The sequence below is a fragment of the Chaetomium tenue genome (genome assembly GCF_020726465.1).
Source record: "Chaetomium tenue strain MPI-SDFR-AT-0079 chromosome Unknown F5144scaffold_3, whole genome shotgun sequence".
Classification (NCBI taxonomy): Eukaryota; Fungi; Ascomycota; class Sordariomycetes; order Sordariales; family Chaetomiaceae; genus Chaetomium; species Chaetomium tenue.
Window position 1 is genome coordinate 2,155,015 of NW_027117331.1, and position 14,822 is coordinate 2,169,836.

The window sequence follows — 14,822 nt, forward strand, 5'->3', positions numbered from 1 at the left end:
CATCAAGCCCAGTGCTCTGGCATGGCACGCGGATCTCCACTCACGACTAGGGAGCCATACATAGATGTCGGGCAGCACGTCTCTCTCTCCAGTGGAGCGGAAAAATTACCCGCTGCAAGCCCGGCCTAGCCAAACATAATCGCTGAAAAAAAAACTCGGGCAGGCCGGGGAGGGGCGTGCAAGATTCATCACGTCGAGGGTGTGAGCCGTGGCATGACACGGGTAGGTCGCCTGAAGGAGGAAAAGAAAAAAGGAAGTCGAAACCGGAGAGGGCCCGTTCGGCGCGAGAAGAACCTGGAAGCCGTAATCTGCTTTTGGGCAGCGTCCGTCTTCACCGCGGACCGCGGGAGCCTCGGGTGTCTCGAGTCCGGCCGAGTCCTGCATTGTCTGACAGACAGGCTCACCACGACCTGGAGAAAAGGACCGACCTCTGCAGAAGCGGCAAGCGAGTTGATCGATGGCTGTCCATGACTGACATGAACTGCCGTCTCGGGGGAAGGGCGTCACACAAACCGTCCCTTTCCCCCCTGCCCTGCCTGAGACGACGCAGATATTTCCAGACTTGCAACGCACGGGGCCCGATTTGACGGCAATCCTTTCAATTTAATCTGTTCCGGCGGAGTGCCGGGAGAACGACTTACATACTCGTCCAAACAAAGTCGAGATGACATGTTCCATGGCCCGGGGGGTAGACGAGACATGGACCAAGAAGTCCCGGGGAACGGTCAAGCGCAACATTCTTCATGCGGCCAGATCCGGTAGCCAGCCAGGGATGGGAATGTCCTGCTCCGGAGTCTTCCTCTTTCAGGTCTGAGACGAAATCTTCTACCTTTTCCGGTAGGGTAATCCAATCTCCATCACCGGCGGCACAAGCCGATCCCTCCTTGGCGTCAACTTGGAGCTCACCCTTCCCACTGGCAAAACCCAAAACCGCTCGGTTCGCGTCATCAAGGCCCGCCTCCCGTGGCGGATCCCGTCCCGCCTCTTAAAAAAAACCCTCGTCTCCAGTGCCCGGGCCTCGGGATGCAATGCCACGACAACTCATCCTTCCCTCCCTTGTCTTTTCTTTTCTCTTCCCTGTCCTCCCTTTGCCCTCCCTTCCTTAGACTTGGGCTCACCGACACAACGATAATGCAGGACAGATGCAGCTAATTCGACCGGTCAGGGAGTGGAGTCACATCTTCCCGGGCAGGACCCCGAACCGCACTCAAAGATCCATGAGCTTCCGGAAGTTGTCGTTGCTGATCTTAGAGTAGGTGGGCCTGGCCCGGCTGTTAGGGACCGCATGGAACACCGTCATACTTTTCGGCACCTGCTGCAACCGCGGCTTGCATATCCAATCGAGAAACGTGTTGCTCGGGCAGCACAGGGCAAGCCGACTGCGCGCCATGGCTGCACAGCAGGACAGGACCACACCACATCCCGGGGCTGTTCTGGACGTCACGAAAAGGCCGGTCCGAGCACACAAGATTATCCATGTGGGAGACAGTCTCGAAGCCCCGTGGTCTTTCTTTCCTTCCATTCTACCGCATTTCCCGATTCGCTATCCATGGCAGCCATGCGCCTGACTTGGGTGTGCTTGTAACTATGTACATACATAACGACATATGCTACATCCTTACATCCATCTATCTAGGCGCGTTCCGGCCCTCTCGCCGACGCCACTCAGCACGGTCCAAGCTCTTGCATGCCGCACCCGAGGTCCGCCTCCCGGTTCGGCATCGGCATATTCCTCATCGAATCCTCCAGGTTTGGGGGGCCGCGCCCACGGGCCCATGCGCGTACCCGGCCGGAAACCTGCTGCTGGCGTCAGCGAACGTGCATCTGATGCTGCAGAAGACCCTTGACCACTTCGAACTGGCTTTGACCCCCTTCGTTCTCCTCCTGAATTTTACCTACAAAACATCGACATAACACGGGAGGGAGAAGATAAGCGACAGCGAGACAGGCGAGACGTGCGAGACGACGGCACCGAATGGACCGCCGGAACCCGAGACCCCCCACCACCATGATGTCGCAGGCCGCATCAAGCCACCGGTTTCACAAGGCTGAGACCGTGGGCGTCGGCAGAGCAGACCTATGTGTACCGCACCGCACCGCACCGCAGTATGTATGTACGTATATGTATGTACATACATACATACAAACACACATACATGTACGGATGTTACCGTCACCACATGCCCGCCTTAGCGACCTATGTATGTGCTTAGATCTGGGGTAAGAAGGGGGTGTTTCGCACCTGTCGCTGGCGATCCCCCGCATTTCGCCGGCCTGTCTGTGACATATCGCCCTCGCTCAGAGATGCAGTAGGCCTCTTTTCGGAAGACGTGGGGTGACCGGTTAACGAACCCGTGCCAGTCGTTGGCTTTGTGGGGGGCTTGTCCGACGTGCCTGTCCGATGTTTGCCGTGCGTCTCTAGATCATGAGACCTCAAAATATCAGTCAGGGAACGAAGCCGGTTTCTACCTAGTCGGCTTCGATCCCCTCCCTCCCCCTGTGAGTCTGTGAGGGGGCGGCGAGAATGGCCCGGGCCGCTGTCCGAGCTCCTGCCACCGAACTTCCTCGGCCGCCACGGATCAAGCAACTTTCTGCTGCTGCAATGTCATCCTGCCCCAGTCTGCATGTTAGCCCAAGGCACAAGTGTATGTGATCAGTCCGTCTCTCTTGCAGCAGCAACCTGTCCCTGGAGAACGCCTCCTTCCTGCGTCGATGCTGCAGGGTTTACGTGGGGGTCTATCGAGCTCAGGTTAGCCTAGCTCCCTCTTCCCCGCCCTCAGGATCCTTCTCTTTCTATGCCTCGGCTGTTGTTGCTGTTCACCGCCCGGGAAACTGAAGCGGGGTTTGCGGGTGCCGGGGCAGGCTCTGGCAACCCGGCGCGCGTGAGACGGCGACAAATGGGGCCGGGGTCCGGGACGGGGGGTAACCGGGTCGGCGCCGCCCTCCAATCCGGGCCGAACAATCCACCACCCCCCGTCTCCCCGGAGCAAATAGTACCTATATAACCTAAGCCCCCAACCGTCGGTAGCGATAGGCTATCGGGACATTCTGTAGCTAATACCAACCGGGCTGTTGACGCCAACTCACCTTACCCAGCAACAACTGCCACCAATGGTACCGCAAACCTAGAACGTTGCAAGAAGGACTATGAGGTCATAGGCATGAGTTTTGCGCTGTTGCAGCGCCTATAGTATGTGCAGGCTATGCAATAATACAGAAAAGTAATTCGTCCTGACTTTGGTTCCAGTTCCTTTTACATGACTGGCGGCGAAGTAGAATGTGAAGCCCCCTCGGCCCTCGATGACTTGTACTACGCCGACACCTTTCACCCCCTTCTGAGATGTACTATACGGCTCCCATACGAACGCGCTAGATGAGGCCATATCCCTCAGTTTTGTGCTGCCACCCTTCGGAGATGGCTTGTATTGCCATGTCATCTACGGGATAGTTTCTCACTTACTTTATGTCCACCCCTTTTTCTATCTTCCAGACCCCGTCTTGCGCTGGCCACCTCGAGGCCCGTGGCACGTGTGACGTTCCTTTGTTTGTTTATATTTCCCCTGAAGTGGTCGTCGCCCTAGGGAACTTTCAATAGCCAGCAGCTATAGCTGATTAATCGTCGACAATCATCAAGACACACAGCCCCTTCACACTCAACACACAAAGTTCACCAAAGCACGGCCTCAAACCCAACCATCACTCAGCCTCGAGGTCTCGCATCGTACATTCACCAATAACTAACCCAACCCCTCCAAGCAGTTTGAGTGTTGATCTGACGTTGACGTTGACAACCTCCCCGCCACCTCAACAGCCTAGCGCCTACCAACAAACCACTGAGTGAGACACCCTTCCACCACCAACCAATCCGAACAGCGAGCTGATGTGCAGAGGTCTCAGAAAGGGGCCCCACCCCGAAGACGCCGCCCTCACACCCACCACCGGGTACGGTCCCCCGACTCGCAGCTGGAGAGACAACAACACACACACACCACCCGCCATCCTTGCTCTCTCTCACCACCAACCCGAAGGGGAAAGGGGAGGGGGGTGAGGGGGGGTGAGGGGGGGTGAGGGCTGTAACTATCCAGACTCCCTAATAAGCAAAAGCAAGCAAGCAAGCAAGCAAGCAAGCAAGGCCGATCCACCAACAGGGCAAGGGCATGGCAGAGGGAGTGTAGTCTAGTTATCGTGTCCCCAATACGAGACGTCATTCCAAGCCTAGCCCGGCTCCAGCCCAGCAGCTCCAGCCCCCATTCCCGCATCTGGGCGCGCGCCGCCCGCACTTCCGAATCGGGTGTGTTGCAGCATGCAGCCCATCCAAATCATCCGACGACTCGAGAACGGCCATTGCTTTGCAGGATGCTCACTGGCTGGTTTTGGCTGACTTGGCTGCTCACTGGCTGGTTGGCTGGTTGGTTTTGAGGGGAGTGAGGGGGGGAGGGGAGGGCTGGCCAGTCTTGAAATGTGTAGCTATCAGCAATAGCAATGTTTGTGGATCGTCATGATTACATACCACATACATGTCCCCGGGTGACAGGTCGCTTTTTGGGGGGTCTCCCGTCTTGAGCCGGCAGGCCTCCCCTCATTCTGCCATCATCACTCCACCCTCCCCCCTTCCCCCGCCTCAGGGTTCCATTTTGGGGGAAAGGGAAGGATGGGGAGTAGCCGGCTTTGGCTTACACTACATTTTGGCCCGCCTTCGCGACCGGTGTATTCGTATGTGGTGTAGGGTATGTATGGCTGCCCAGCTCGAACAGGAGATGTCCAATTCTGCGATTGAGACATGTACCACCACACCGGGGTGAGAATTGGGCGGGAATTGAGATGGACTCGGTGAAGCCTCGCTCGATAGTGAGCAGGCAAGGCAGAGAACGGCAGGTAAGGCAGGTATGGTGTGCAGGAGCGGCTATTCTAGGAAGCCATCCCGTCGCTGACCCGCATCCGCATTTCATAAAACACAGCATAACACACAACACACCACACACCACACCTGCAGCGGCGGCGACGGTGCCGGCAGCTGTTGGATGTGAGTGTGTGTGTGTTTGTGATGGTGGCTACCTGCGGCATCTCATCTCATGCAGAAGCAGGGGGGTGGGTGTTGGAACGGACGGGGTGGGTGGGGGAGAGACAACTTAGAGAAGTGGCGATGGGGTGATGGGCATTCTGGACCATCCAGCCCCTTCTCGGTAAGGCATATGCAACCCACAATACACCCTACCCCCCCCCTCCCCCCTTCGTGTATGTGGAAGTAAGGTACCTACGCATGCGGGCTGCCCGGCTGGGTGGACGTACAGTTCCGTGAGTGGTTGTTCCCATCTGAAACACGGCTTGTCGAGGGCAAGCATACATACACACCCCCCCTCCCCTTTGGCGCTCGCTTGTGTTCCTCGTTTATCGGATCAGCCACTGAGACCCTTGGGCTGAGACATGCTGACGTCGTGGGCAGACCCCTCTTCTTCACACCCACCCTCGGGACCACCAGCGCTAGACCCGCTGTGTTGGATCTCGCAGATGCGGGACCTCGCATTGGGGGAAGTTGGTGGAGGAGGTGACGAAAGGGGAGAGGGGGGAAGGGCCGGGGATTAGGTATGATATGCAGGTCTACCGAATCTGACATGGTGCGGTTGATGCCTGGGTCGGAGGCTCTTCTCTTCCCTCCGATTAGGTCTGGACTCTGGACCCCTCACCCCAACGCCCCATGCCCTATGTCGTGCGTTACCCATCGTCCACGTGCTTGTCGATCAGATCGGATCGGAACGTATCTGACCTGGGGGGTGTCACCGGTGTGGTAAGGTCAGGTGGTCACGAGATCATGATGTCGTCCTCTATTAAGAAACTGGGAATAGGGTGTGACCCAAGGTGAGAAACATCGCTGCTGTGCTGAGAAGGTATCGTCAGCGGCCAGGTCAGGAGTGTTTCGTGGAACGTATTCCATGTCGTCTTCGGCTTGCTTGCTTGACGTGGATTGTTTGTATGACCCCAATGACGAAGGGAGATATGCATCTCGTCGCCGAACTCTGAGGAATGCATCCTCTAACCAACCAGCGTCAGGTCAAGGGCGAAGTCAGCCGCGCTTGACGGCGGTTGTGTAACGCACAGCGTCAACTGCTGCCACGTTAACACAACCTCCTACCGCGTTTCGACCCAAGAACCCAAAATATTACCGGACAGCTGACAACGCATCACAAAGGACTTTTCAACCGACCCTACCGTCTTCATAAGCATAAACATGATGATAACCCCCCAATATTACCCCCAACACCTCGCAACCGAAAAAGAAACCGTGGGCGTAACACAGCAGCAACCGGTGTGCCGAGAATATTCGAAACCGACATGAGCGTACCAAAAAGGAGGACCGGTCAAAACAAAAACAACCCAACGGCCCAAAGCAGAACAACGACAAGAGTCGGGTTTCCGTTGATGACGCCGAATTGATAAGCCGTGTTGGGCATTGATGAGACCACCCTCTTGAGACAGTCGGGACCATGTTCAACCCCGAGGAGGATGCTGAGCCGAGAAGTTGCATATCTGTAAATTGGTGCGTGCGTATGAAGGTACATGACGTTGACATTGGGTACTCATCCTTGAGAATAGGGTCACGGCCCTTCTATCCCGTCTGAGCAGATCACCTTAATGGATTGTGATGTGAGCATCGAGGCAAAACGAGGAAAATGTAACCAGGAAGATGAAGAAAAATGGTCTGAGGTTTGCAGCCTCAGTCATGGTAGGTGGGATGCAGAGGGTAGGCAAACCCATGTTATTCCCACATTGCAAACCAATATTTCGAGGCATGTCATATCATTCACGGTCACAAAAGAAACAGCATTTAGGTGAGAGTTTGACACAGGAAAGGATAATACAAAATAACGATGTGGCTTGGCATTGTGGGCTCTTATTATTGACCCCTGCTGTCTTTTGTGGCTCAATAACTGGGCTGGTGGGGCCTGTGGTGGCTGGTGGTTGGTGGCTGGTGGCTGGTGGCTGGTGGCTCAATGGCCTCAAGGATGCACAGCGGATCACCCACCCAGGGCAGGTGGTCTTGGGACAATTCACCGGCATTGCATTTCAGCCTTGCTCTGCCATTGTTCAGCCTTGCTCGACACTCCCACCATCCATCACCTTGACATCAGACAGCCTGCACCGGCTCAGCTCCTTTACGCTTCGACCCTAACCTCCTTTATCTCGTTCCTGAGATTGAATACTGTTTATACTTCTTTCGACCCCCTTAAACCCCAACCTCAACTGCTGCGAAGCACTCCCGCGCACGAGCACGAGACCAGGGACAGAGCTTCGTGCACCTTGCTCGTGACCTAGGTTCAGGCCGCCTCAACAACACCGGTCCATCATCAAAGGGCAGACTAGGCAACACTTTTTAAACTGTGTAAAAGGCCGTCCACCCGCTTGTCGTCACCGATTCGCCCCTTTCAATCCACTCTCCAGCCATAAACAAACAACAAACATGGCCAGTCAAAACCCTACCACACCCGTAAAGGTGCCCTCATCGGCTGCAAGCTACACCGCGGCCACACTGGACCCCGACCTCAGATCCCAGATCAACTCATTATTAATAAAGGATGGCCATGTCACCAAGTAAGCCAGCCAGCCAGCCCGACGGCCCTCACCCCCATCCACCCCCCGCAACCCAGCACCACATCCCACCATCACCATCACCCGCTAACTCCCCCTTCCACAACAGAATCCAAGAAAGTCTCCTACACGCCCTCCACTCGCACAAATCCAACTGGCCCACCGCCGTACAAAACCACGCCCTATCCCTCCTCCGTTCCGGCGAAGTGACCTCTTTCCCCGCCCTTCTCCGCCGCGTCCTCGAAGACGTACGCCAAGACACCACATTCTCCCCCAACGGCACCACTGCCACGACCAACGGCACATCTAGCAGCAAAGCTGCCGCAAACGGCACATCAGAAGAGAACGGCACACCCGTACCGAACGGCAGCAAGACCAATGGCGCCGCGGCTAATAACGGCACCGGCGCCGGTGCCAGGCCAAGCCTCGCCGTCCCGTCAACTGTCGTCGATGAGGCGCTGAAGGTGACACGTGATTGTCTCGATTCGGTGTGCGAAATGGATGAGAGCGGCGCGACTTAATAAGGGGGGCTGTACACATATACACGCACAGGGAGGTGGTGGCTATTGCACCGATTGCATCGTCGGGGTATCTATCGCTCGCCGTCTCCTACCCATCTGGCCTTTTTCTGCTTCAAGAGCTGGGATGGGGTGGTGGGCCTAAACCACGACGGGAGACATGCAGGAGGTGTGGCAACCGTGCGAATCACCGGACACTGGCACCTACTTTTTTCTCTTTTTTCTCTTTTTTCTTTTTCTCTTTTCTCTTCATTTCACTTTCCCCGCAGCCACGACCCCCGACCGCTTCCCACCCCACGGTCGGCGGCGTCGATGGCGCGCTTGCTTCTACTTACTTTGCCTACATTTTGCCACGCTTGACTAAAAAGTGGGGCAGGGGATACCCGAGGACAGGACGATCATGACTAGGCAAATGTCATGGGGTTGGAATGGGCTGGGATGCGATGCCATCGGGGACAAATGATGGCTGGATAACGAAACGGGACGTATTTTCTTGGGTTTTAATGTACACTTAATAGGTGCATCGCGCGGGGGGGCGGGGCATCATTGCAAATGGAATGGAAATGCTCAACCATCGATTATTCCTGTATTCCTGGGCTCGTATCGTATCCCGCTCTATGATCGTGTCTAATCATGTGATGTGCCGGGGAATTGTAGTTGGTTGTGATGGCTGGCTGGTGCAAAGTTGGGCTTGAATGTATGATCAACCACGATAACAATCGGTAGACGCATCATCACCTTCAACAACACGACGCACAGCAGAGCGCAGCAAAGTCAAGGGAACCGTAATCTATAATCTGTCCGTCCGAGTGCGCCATAATGACAAGCACGCCGCTGCCATGCGGCGGGCCACTAGACACTGTCCCCGTACCCCAAACTACGGCCGCCCCATTCTACTCGACTCCGCCTCCCAGACCCAGCAAAGCAAGCATCCATCCAGTCCCCACCAACGCAGTCTCGCACGGTTAGTTACGTTTCAGCTAGCCTGAAGGTAGGTAGGTAGCTATCGGATCCCCCAATGACCATGGCCTCATCATGTCGTGACGATTAAAGGAAAAGAGCTAGAATACACGAGATCCCAGAGACCATATAGTCCTGTTAGGCCCAACCTATTTAGCCGTAGAGATCGTCGTCGTTGCCGGCATCACCAAAGGAGTTGCCAGCACCGCCGCTGCCCTCGACGCCACCCTCAGGGAACTTGAAGAAGGCGCCAGGCCCAGTGTTCTTCATCTGTTGAGCAAACGCCTCGTAGCGGCGGATCTCGACATCGGTGACCGAGCGACGGGCCATCTGCATGGCCTCCTCGAAGTGGCGCTTGGTGAGCTCGGGGACCGGGTCCTCGTCGTCCTCCATCTCGACGTCCTCGCCAGCAGCCTCGCGTTCCTTGGTGCGCTGGATATCGATCGAGATAGACTCCTTGATGGCCAGCTTGACGGCACGCTGGGTGATGAAACCCAGATCGGCACCAGAGAAGCCGTGCGTCTTGGACGCAATGAAGTTGAGGTCGACGTCGCCCGAAACGGGTGTCTTGCGCAGCTGGGCGCTGAGGATACCCAGACGGCCAGCCTCATCGGGCAAGGGGACATAGATGAGCGAGTCAAGACGGCCGGGACGGCACAGGGCAGGGTCAAGCTGCTCCGGCCGGTTAGTAGCGCCGATGACGAAAACGTTCTTCTTGGAGGTCATGCCGTCCATTTCTGTTTTTTTGTTGTTAGTACATTGTGAAACGCAGTTTAAGCACAGAAGTGACTTACCCGTCAGGAGCTGGTTGACGACACGGTCCGAGGCGCCGCCAGCATCGCCAACAGAGCCACCACGGGCCTTGGCAATGGAATCCAACTCGTCGAGGAAGACGACGCAGGGGGCGGCAGCGCGGGCCTTGTCAAAAATGTCGCGAATGTTGCTCTCGGACTCACCGAACCACATGGATAGCAGTTCGGGGCCCTTGACGGAGATGAAGTTGGCGGCACACTCGTTGGCGACAGCCTTGGCCAACATTGTCTTACCCGTACCGGGCGGGCCATAGAACAGGACACCGCGCGACGGCGAGAGACCAAACTTGAGGAACTTCTCGGGGTGGTCGACGGGATACTGGACGCTCTCCTTGAGTTCCTGCTTGACGGTCTCGAGACCACCAATGTCTTCCCAGCGAACGTTGGGAACCTCGACAACAGCAACCTCGCGGAGGGCTGAGGGGTTCGACACACCCAGGGCAAAGCGGAAGTTCTCCATGGTGACACCGAGCGAGTCGAGGACCTCGGCATCAATGGTATCCTCGTCGAGGTCGATGAGGTCCATCTTCTCGCGAATCTGCTGCATGGCGGCCTCGGAGCAGAGAGCAGCAACATCGGAACCGACATAACCGTGGGTCTCAGCGGCAATCTGCTCGAGGTCGACGTCGTCGCCGAGCTTCATGTTCTTAGTGTGGATCTGGAGAATTTCCAGACGACCGGTCGGGTCGGGGATGCCGATATCGACCTCGCGATCGAAACGGCCGAACCGACGGAGAGCGGGATCGATGGAGTTGGGTCGGTTAGTCGCGGCCATGACCACAACGTTGGACCGCGCCTTCATGCCGTCCATCAGGGTAAGGAGCTGGGATACGACACGGCGCTCGACCTCGCCGTTCGTCTTGTCACGCTTGGGGGCGATCGAATCGATCTCGTCGATGAAAATGATGGCGGGCGAGTTCTTCTCGGCCTCCTCGAACGCTTTCCTCAAGTTGGACTCGGATTCACCGGCCATCTTCGACATGATCTCGGGACCGTTGATGAGGAAAAAGAAGGCGCCCGTCTCGTTGGCGACGGCACGAGCCATCAGCGTCTTACCGGTACCCGGAGGCCCATAAAGCAGCACGCCGCGGGGAGGCTTGATACCGATAGACTTGAAGAGCTGGGGGTGACGGAGTGGCAGCTCAACCATTTCACGGATCTGAGCCATCTGCTTCCGGCAACCACCAATGTCGTCATAGCCGACCTCGTTGAGGTTGTTCTCCTCTTCATCGCGCTGGATGGGCTCGCCTTCGCAGTGGATGACGGTGTCTTGAGCAACGATGCCGTACTCGGGTGGGTCGACCTCGACGACCTTGAATTCTACTTGCCTCATGCCACCGCGAACGATGAAAAGGTCACCTTGTCTCACGGGCCGGTAGGCTTCCCGGAAGTATGGGGCGAGGAAAACATCGAACAGAGACCCGGTGAGGCCCTCGATGGTATCGGCGATGGGGAGGACCGCGATCCGCTTGGCCTAATTTTTATTGTCAGATTGTGGCGACCCGGGCAGCTGGCAGGAAAGTACGCACATATTTGATATCCGGGCAAGGGTGGATAGTAATAATATCACCGTGCTTGACCCGCAGGTTGTGGCGGACAACCCGGTTGATGCGGGCGCTGCCGTCATCGAGCTCGTCGTCGGCCAGGACGATCAATACAGTGTCCTTCCTCTTCTTGCCGCGGACCAGCACTGTGTCACCACGGAACAGCTGGAGGGCATCCATGGTGTTATTTGAGAGTGCAATAATCGAGTTGTCATCGTTGACAGCATCGGTCACCCTGTCGATTCTGGTTAGCTGGCCATCTCGATACTCTTATCCAAGATTCCAGCCTACATTAGCTGGTTGGGCTTCTTCTTCTTCTTGAGGATGGCGGTCGCGGTGTCATCCTCATCTTTGCGTTCAGCACCGGAGACATCGCTATGTCCAAGTCAGCCAACCATCGCACGTCAAGCCTAAATGCATCGCCAGATATCCCACGTACGCCAAATTGACCTTCTTCTTGTGCTCGGGGTGGTCGGGAGTGGGCTCGGGCGCCATCTTGCTGGATCTGGGCGCGAGCTACGCAATCGGCGGGGGTTGGGTGGAAGAGCTGTGCTCTGGTGCGGGGTTGCGAGAAAGAGTATACTTTCGCAACGAGAGTGGGGGAAATGGTTGTATGGGGAGAGGGGCTTTAAAAGTTGGGTTTTTGTAATGAGGAAGAAGAGCCTTGAGTTTGGCGGTCTTCCCGTTGACTTGAAGAAGAGGTGGATGTTCGGAAGTTGCCTCCACGCTGCTGCGGGACAACAGGCGGCAACTCAGTGACGTGCGGAGCTTGGGCGGCGAAGCCCGTGCGTTCCATCTCAGGCACGTTGGGGTCTGGCCCGAGCGTCTGGCCTGACCAAGCAGCCAATGGCGCGCGATCGCCGTGTGGAACCTTCTAGTTCAACTATTCGACCAACTTCGATGCAAGCCCGTTTGTATACCAAACACCGTCTTTCTCAAAGAGTCAGGTTTGCAGAAGAGGCGGTTGTCCATTCCGGAGCTAAGACGAGAGACGTGTTCTTTTCGTTGCTTCTAACACAATGTAATTATTCTATTTCTTCCTGTTTTTGGTCGATTTTATTTTAATTTAATTTCTGATGAAGAGGCGAATCCCCAATGTCAGGCGACCTTCTACTTCGCCTCCGACCATGCCACCGGCCATCGCCTTTTATGCGCCGTCTCGGCCGTGTAGCAAGCAGCCTCCGAGCGGGTGATCTCTCCGGAAATACATGTTTAGGAAACCATGAACCCACAATAAATCACACACCCGAGTTAAGAATCGCAACTTGAACACCGGCCCAGTAATTTGCGTTGATGCAAGCAACCACCCACCAACCGCCATCTCCCTCCCACAGATGTATTATCCAAGAAGTCTTGGTGGCTGCTTGGCATGGGGTTGTCATGTTTGACGGTAACTTGCAGATTTTGTTTGACATCCATCGCTGACGTCTTGACTCAAACTAGTGGATGTCAATGACGCCGTCTGGCACCACATGCATCATATGCATCATCACATACATCATCAGAGAAATGGCTCGTAGGCCATCCGATCTCCGAATCTCCATGCTGCGAGTAATACCTGAGAGAAGTAGTTACCGACGAACAGCTTCATTCCTGCACAACGCTGAAGGTTGAAGGAGGCTTTCGAGGCTGGGGCTACTAAACTTGGGGATGGGGCCTTCGTTGACCGGGTGTGCTGCGAGCCCATCGCCTTTGCATGCTTACTTATCTTATATATGCAGAGACCGGCGTCTGCTTTGCCGAGAACCTGTCACACCCGTTCCCAAAGGCCTGGAACGGTGGGAAGCACGAAGTGGCTTCCGCACCCTTGCCCCCCACACGGCCAAGAAGCTGGCCGTTGGGCAATGACAGAGCCGCATGGAAGCTTTTCTGGGGATGAGGAGGGTAAGGCTGTAGACGATGCGACCTTGTCAGACATCTAGATTCCGGCACTTTGTTATCTCCGCTAGTTTCGTCTGGTCTTCACATGTGATGTGTTTTGAGTTATGGCTACCTTGGCCTGCGGCACGGTTGGCCTCAATCGACGGGATCGGTTCTGCCTACTCTGGGACTGTTTTGAAGTATGGCACCTTGCTGACGGGAGGATTCTGGTTCAAGGCATCAGTCAACAACTTCCCTTGTTCGTGGGGGATGGAGCTTGCTCCGCCCTCGCTAAGAGTGCTTTCGACACTAGAACAACACTTTGAGGACAACGCTACAAAAATGGCGGCGGGATTACCCAAGGTGACGACGTAGCGTAGGAAATGGGCGGGGGAATGATTGGGTTGCCCTGCCATGTGTGCGCGGAGTGCTGCGATCTCTCCACGTCGAAAGCGCTGTAAATGGGTACGAAGGTGGGCCAGGCGGTCACGGTGATGTAAGTGGTGACGAGGGCACATTTCGGTTGCTTGTCTGAGCTGCGGTGAGCCATCACCATTCAATTTTATCTGAGAGGTACAACATAACCCATCAAAAGGTCAACCCAGCAGGCACCAACGCAGCGGTAAAGGATATATCAAGCAGTGGCTGGTCTCGCGTTTCAGTTGTTGATGTTAAGGAAATATATCTGCCTGAGAAGGAATACTGTGTGGAATGCGCCAGCCTCAAAGCTTGTGCCATTTCACCGTCCCAACACCGGATCTAAGCGAGCTCGGCTGGAAGCTTGGCCAGCAAGGCGACAACGAACAAGCGGTGACGTCGACGAACCACACTCGCTGACAGAGCATGAATCAGAAACCCAGCTGTCTTTGCGATCCAGGAGGGGGAAATACCATCAACTTCGAGGAGCCGTTCGGCCCGGCAATGTTAAACTGTCATCCCTGTAGTTAATGATTGGTTCGGCACCGAAACTGTCAGGGGATGCATGTCTCGGTGCCGAAGAACCCTGCAGGTTGTGGCGGAGGCGGGGTTGCTCATCAGGCATCAAGACGACGGTGTCCTGGCGGTCCGTCCACCGACAGTATCTCTACACTGAAATCGGCAAAAACGCCCGTTCTTCAAGCAAATAGAAGCTCAAATCTGATTTGGAGATGTCGTTGAAGATATCGTGGGGGTGGAGGGATGGCTCGGTCCGAGTGCCGATTTCCCCGATCTCGGGTCCGTTTGGGGGCCGATTGGGATTTGTGGGGGCCAAGAGCCTCAAGAAAGGATCGTTTAGCGTTTAGCATTCCAAGGGTTTAAGCTTTCACGACCGGCCTGAGCGAGATGGGCTCATGGGGCCGGGTGGCACCATGGGAGGTCAGATGCATGTCTGGAGATTGCAGCTATTTTCTCACCTCATTCATTTCTGCAACGGTCCTGCATCAAAATCCCTATGGGGGCCAAGACGCAAGAGGGCCAATTAGGAAAGAAATTTCGAGCGCCAATTTTGGAGTCTCCCCGAGTTTATTTCTCTGGCTTGATGTGACCACCCACTGCCACGTTTG

General features: G+C 55.8%; 4 protein-coding genes across 4 annotated transcripts; 3 read left to right on the forward strand and 1 right to left on the reverse strand.

Moving 5' to 3' along the window:
* The first annotated feature begins 6,327 nt into the window (after window positions 1–6,327).
* F5144DRAFT_180684 (uncharacterized protein) lies at window positions 6,328–7,312 on the forward strand. The gene is made up of 2 exons (XM_066782716.1): window positions 6,328–6,535; window positions 6,592–7,312. The coding sequence occupies exon 2, from the start codon at window positions 6,683–6,685 to the stop codon at window positions 7,166–7,168; it is 486 nt and encodes a 161-aa protein (XP_066644740.1). The 5' UTR covers window positions 6,328–6,535; window positions 6,592–6,682; the 3' UTR covers window positions 7,169–7,312.
* Window positions 7,313–8,382, forward strand: F5144DRAFT_180685 (uncharacterized protein). The gene is made up of 2 exons (XM_066782717.1): window positions 7,313–7,587; window positions 7,694–8,382. Exons 1-2 carry the CDS (start codon window positions 7,457–7,459, stop codon window positions 8,103–8,105), a joined length of 543 nt encoding a protein of 180 aa, XP_066644741.1. The 5' UTR covers window positions 7,313–7,456; the 3' UTR covers window positions 8,106–8,382.
* Window positions 8,383–8,799: 417 nt separating this feature from the next.
* F5144DRAFT_180704 (P-loop containing nucleoside triphosphate hydrolase protein) lies at window positions 8,800–12,189 on the reverse strand. Its single transcript, XM_066782718.1, has 5 exons — window positions 11,858–12,189; window positions 11,710–11,793; window positions 11,404–11,653; window positions 9,857–11,348; window positions 8,800–9,799 (listed from the first exon to the last, which is right to left on the reverse strand). The coding sequence occupies exons 1-5, from the start codon at window positions 11,911–11,913 to the stop codon at window positions 9,216–9,218; spliced, it is 2,466 nt and encodes an 821-aa protein (XP_066644742.1). The 5' UTR covers window positions 11,914–12,189; the 3' UTR covers window positions 8,800–9,215.
* A 1,022-nt stretch (window positions 12,190–13,211) lies between these two features.
* Window positions 13,212–13,800, forward strand: F5144DRAFT_180737 (uncharacterized protein). Its single transcript, XM_066782719.1, has one exon. The coding sequence runs from the start codon at window positions 13,318–13,320 to the stop codon at window positions 13,651–13,653; it is 336 nt and encodes a 111-aa protein (XP_066644743.1). The 5' UTR covers window positions 13,212–13,317; the 3' UTR covers window positions 13,654–13,800.
* Window positions 13,801–14,822: the final 1,022 nt, after the last annotated feature.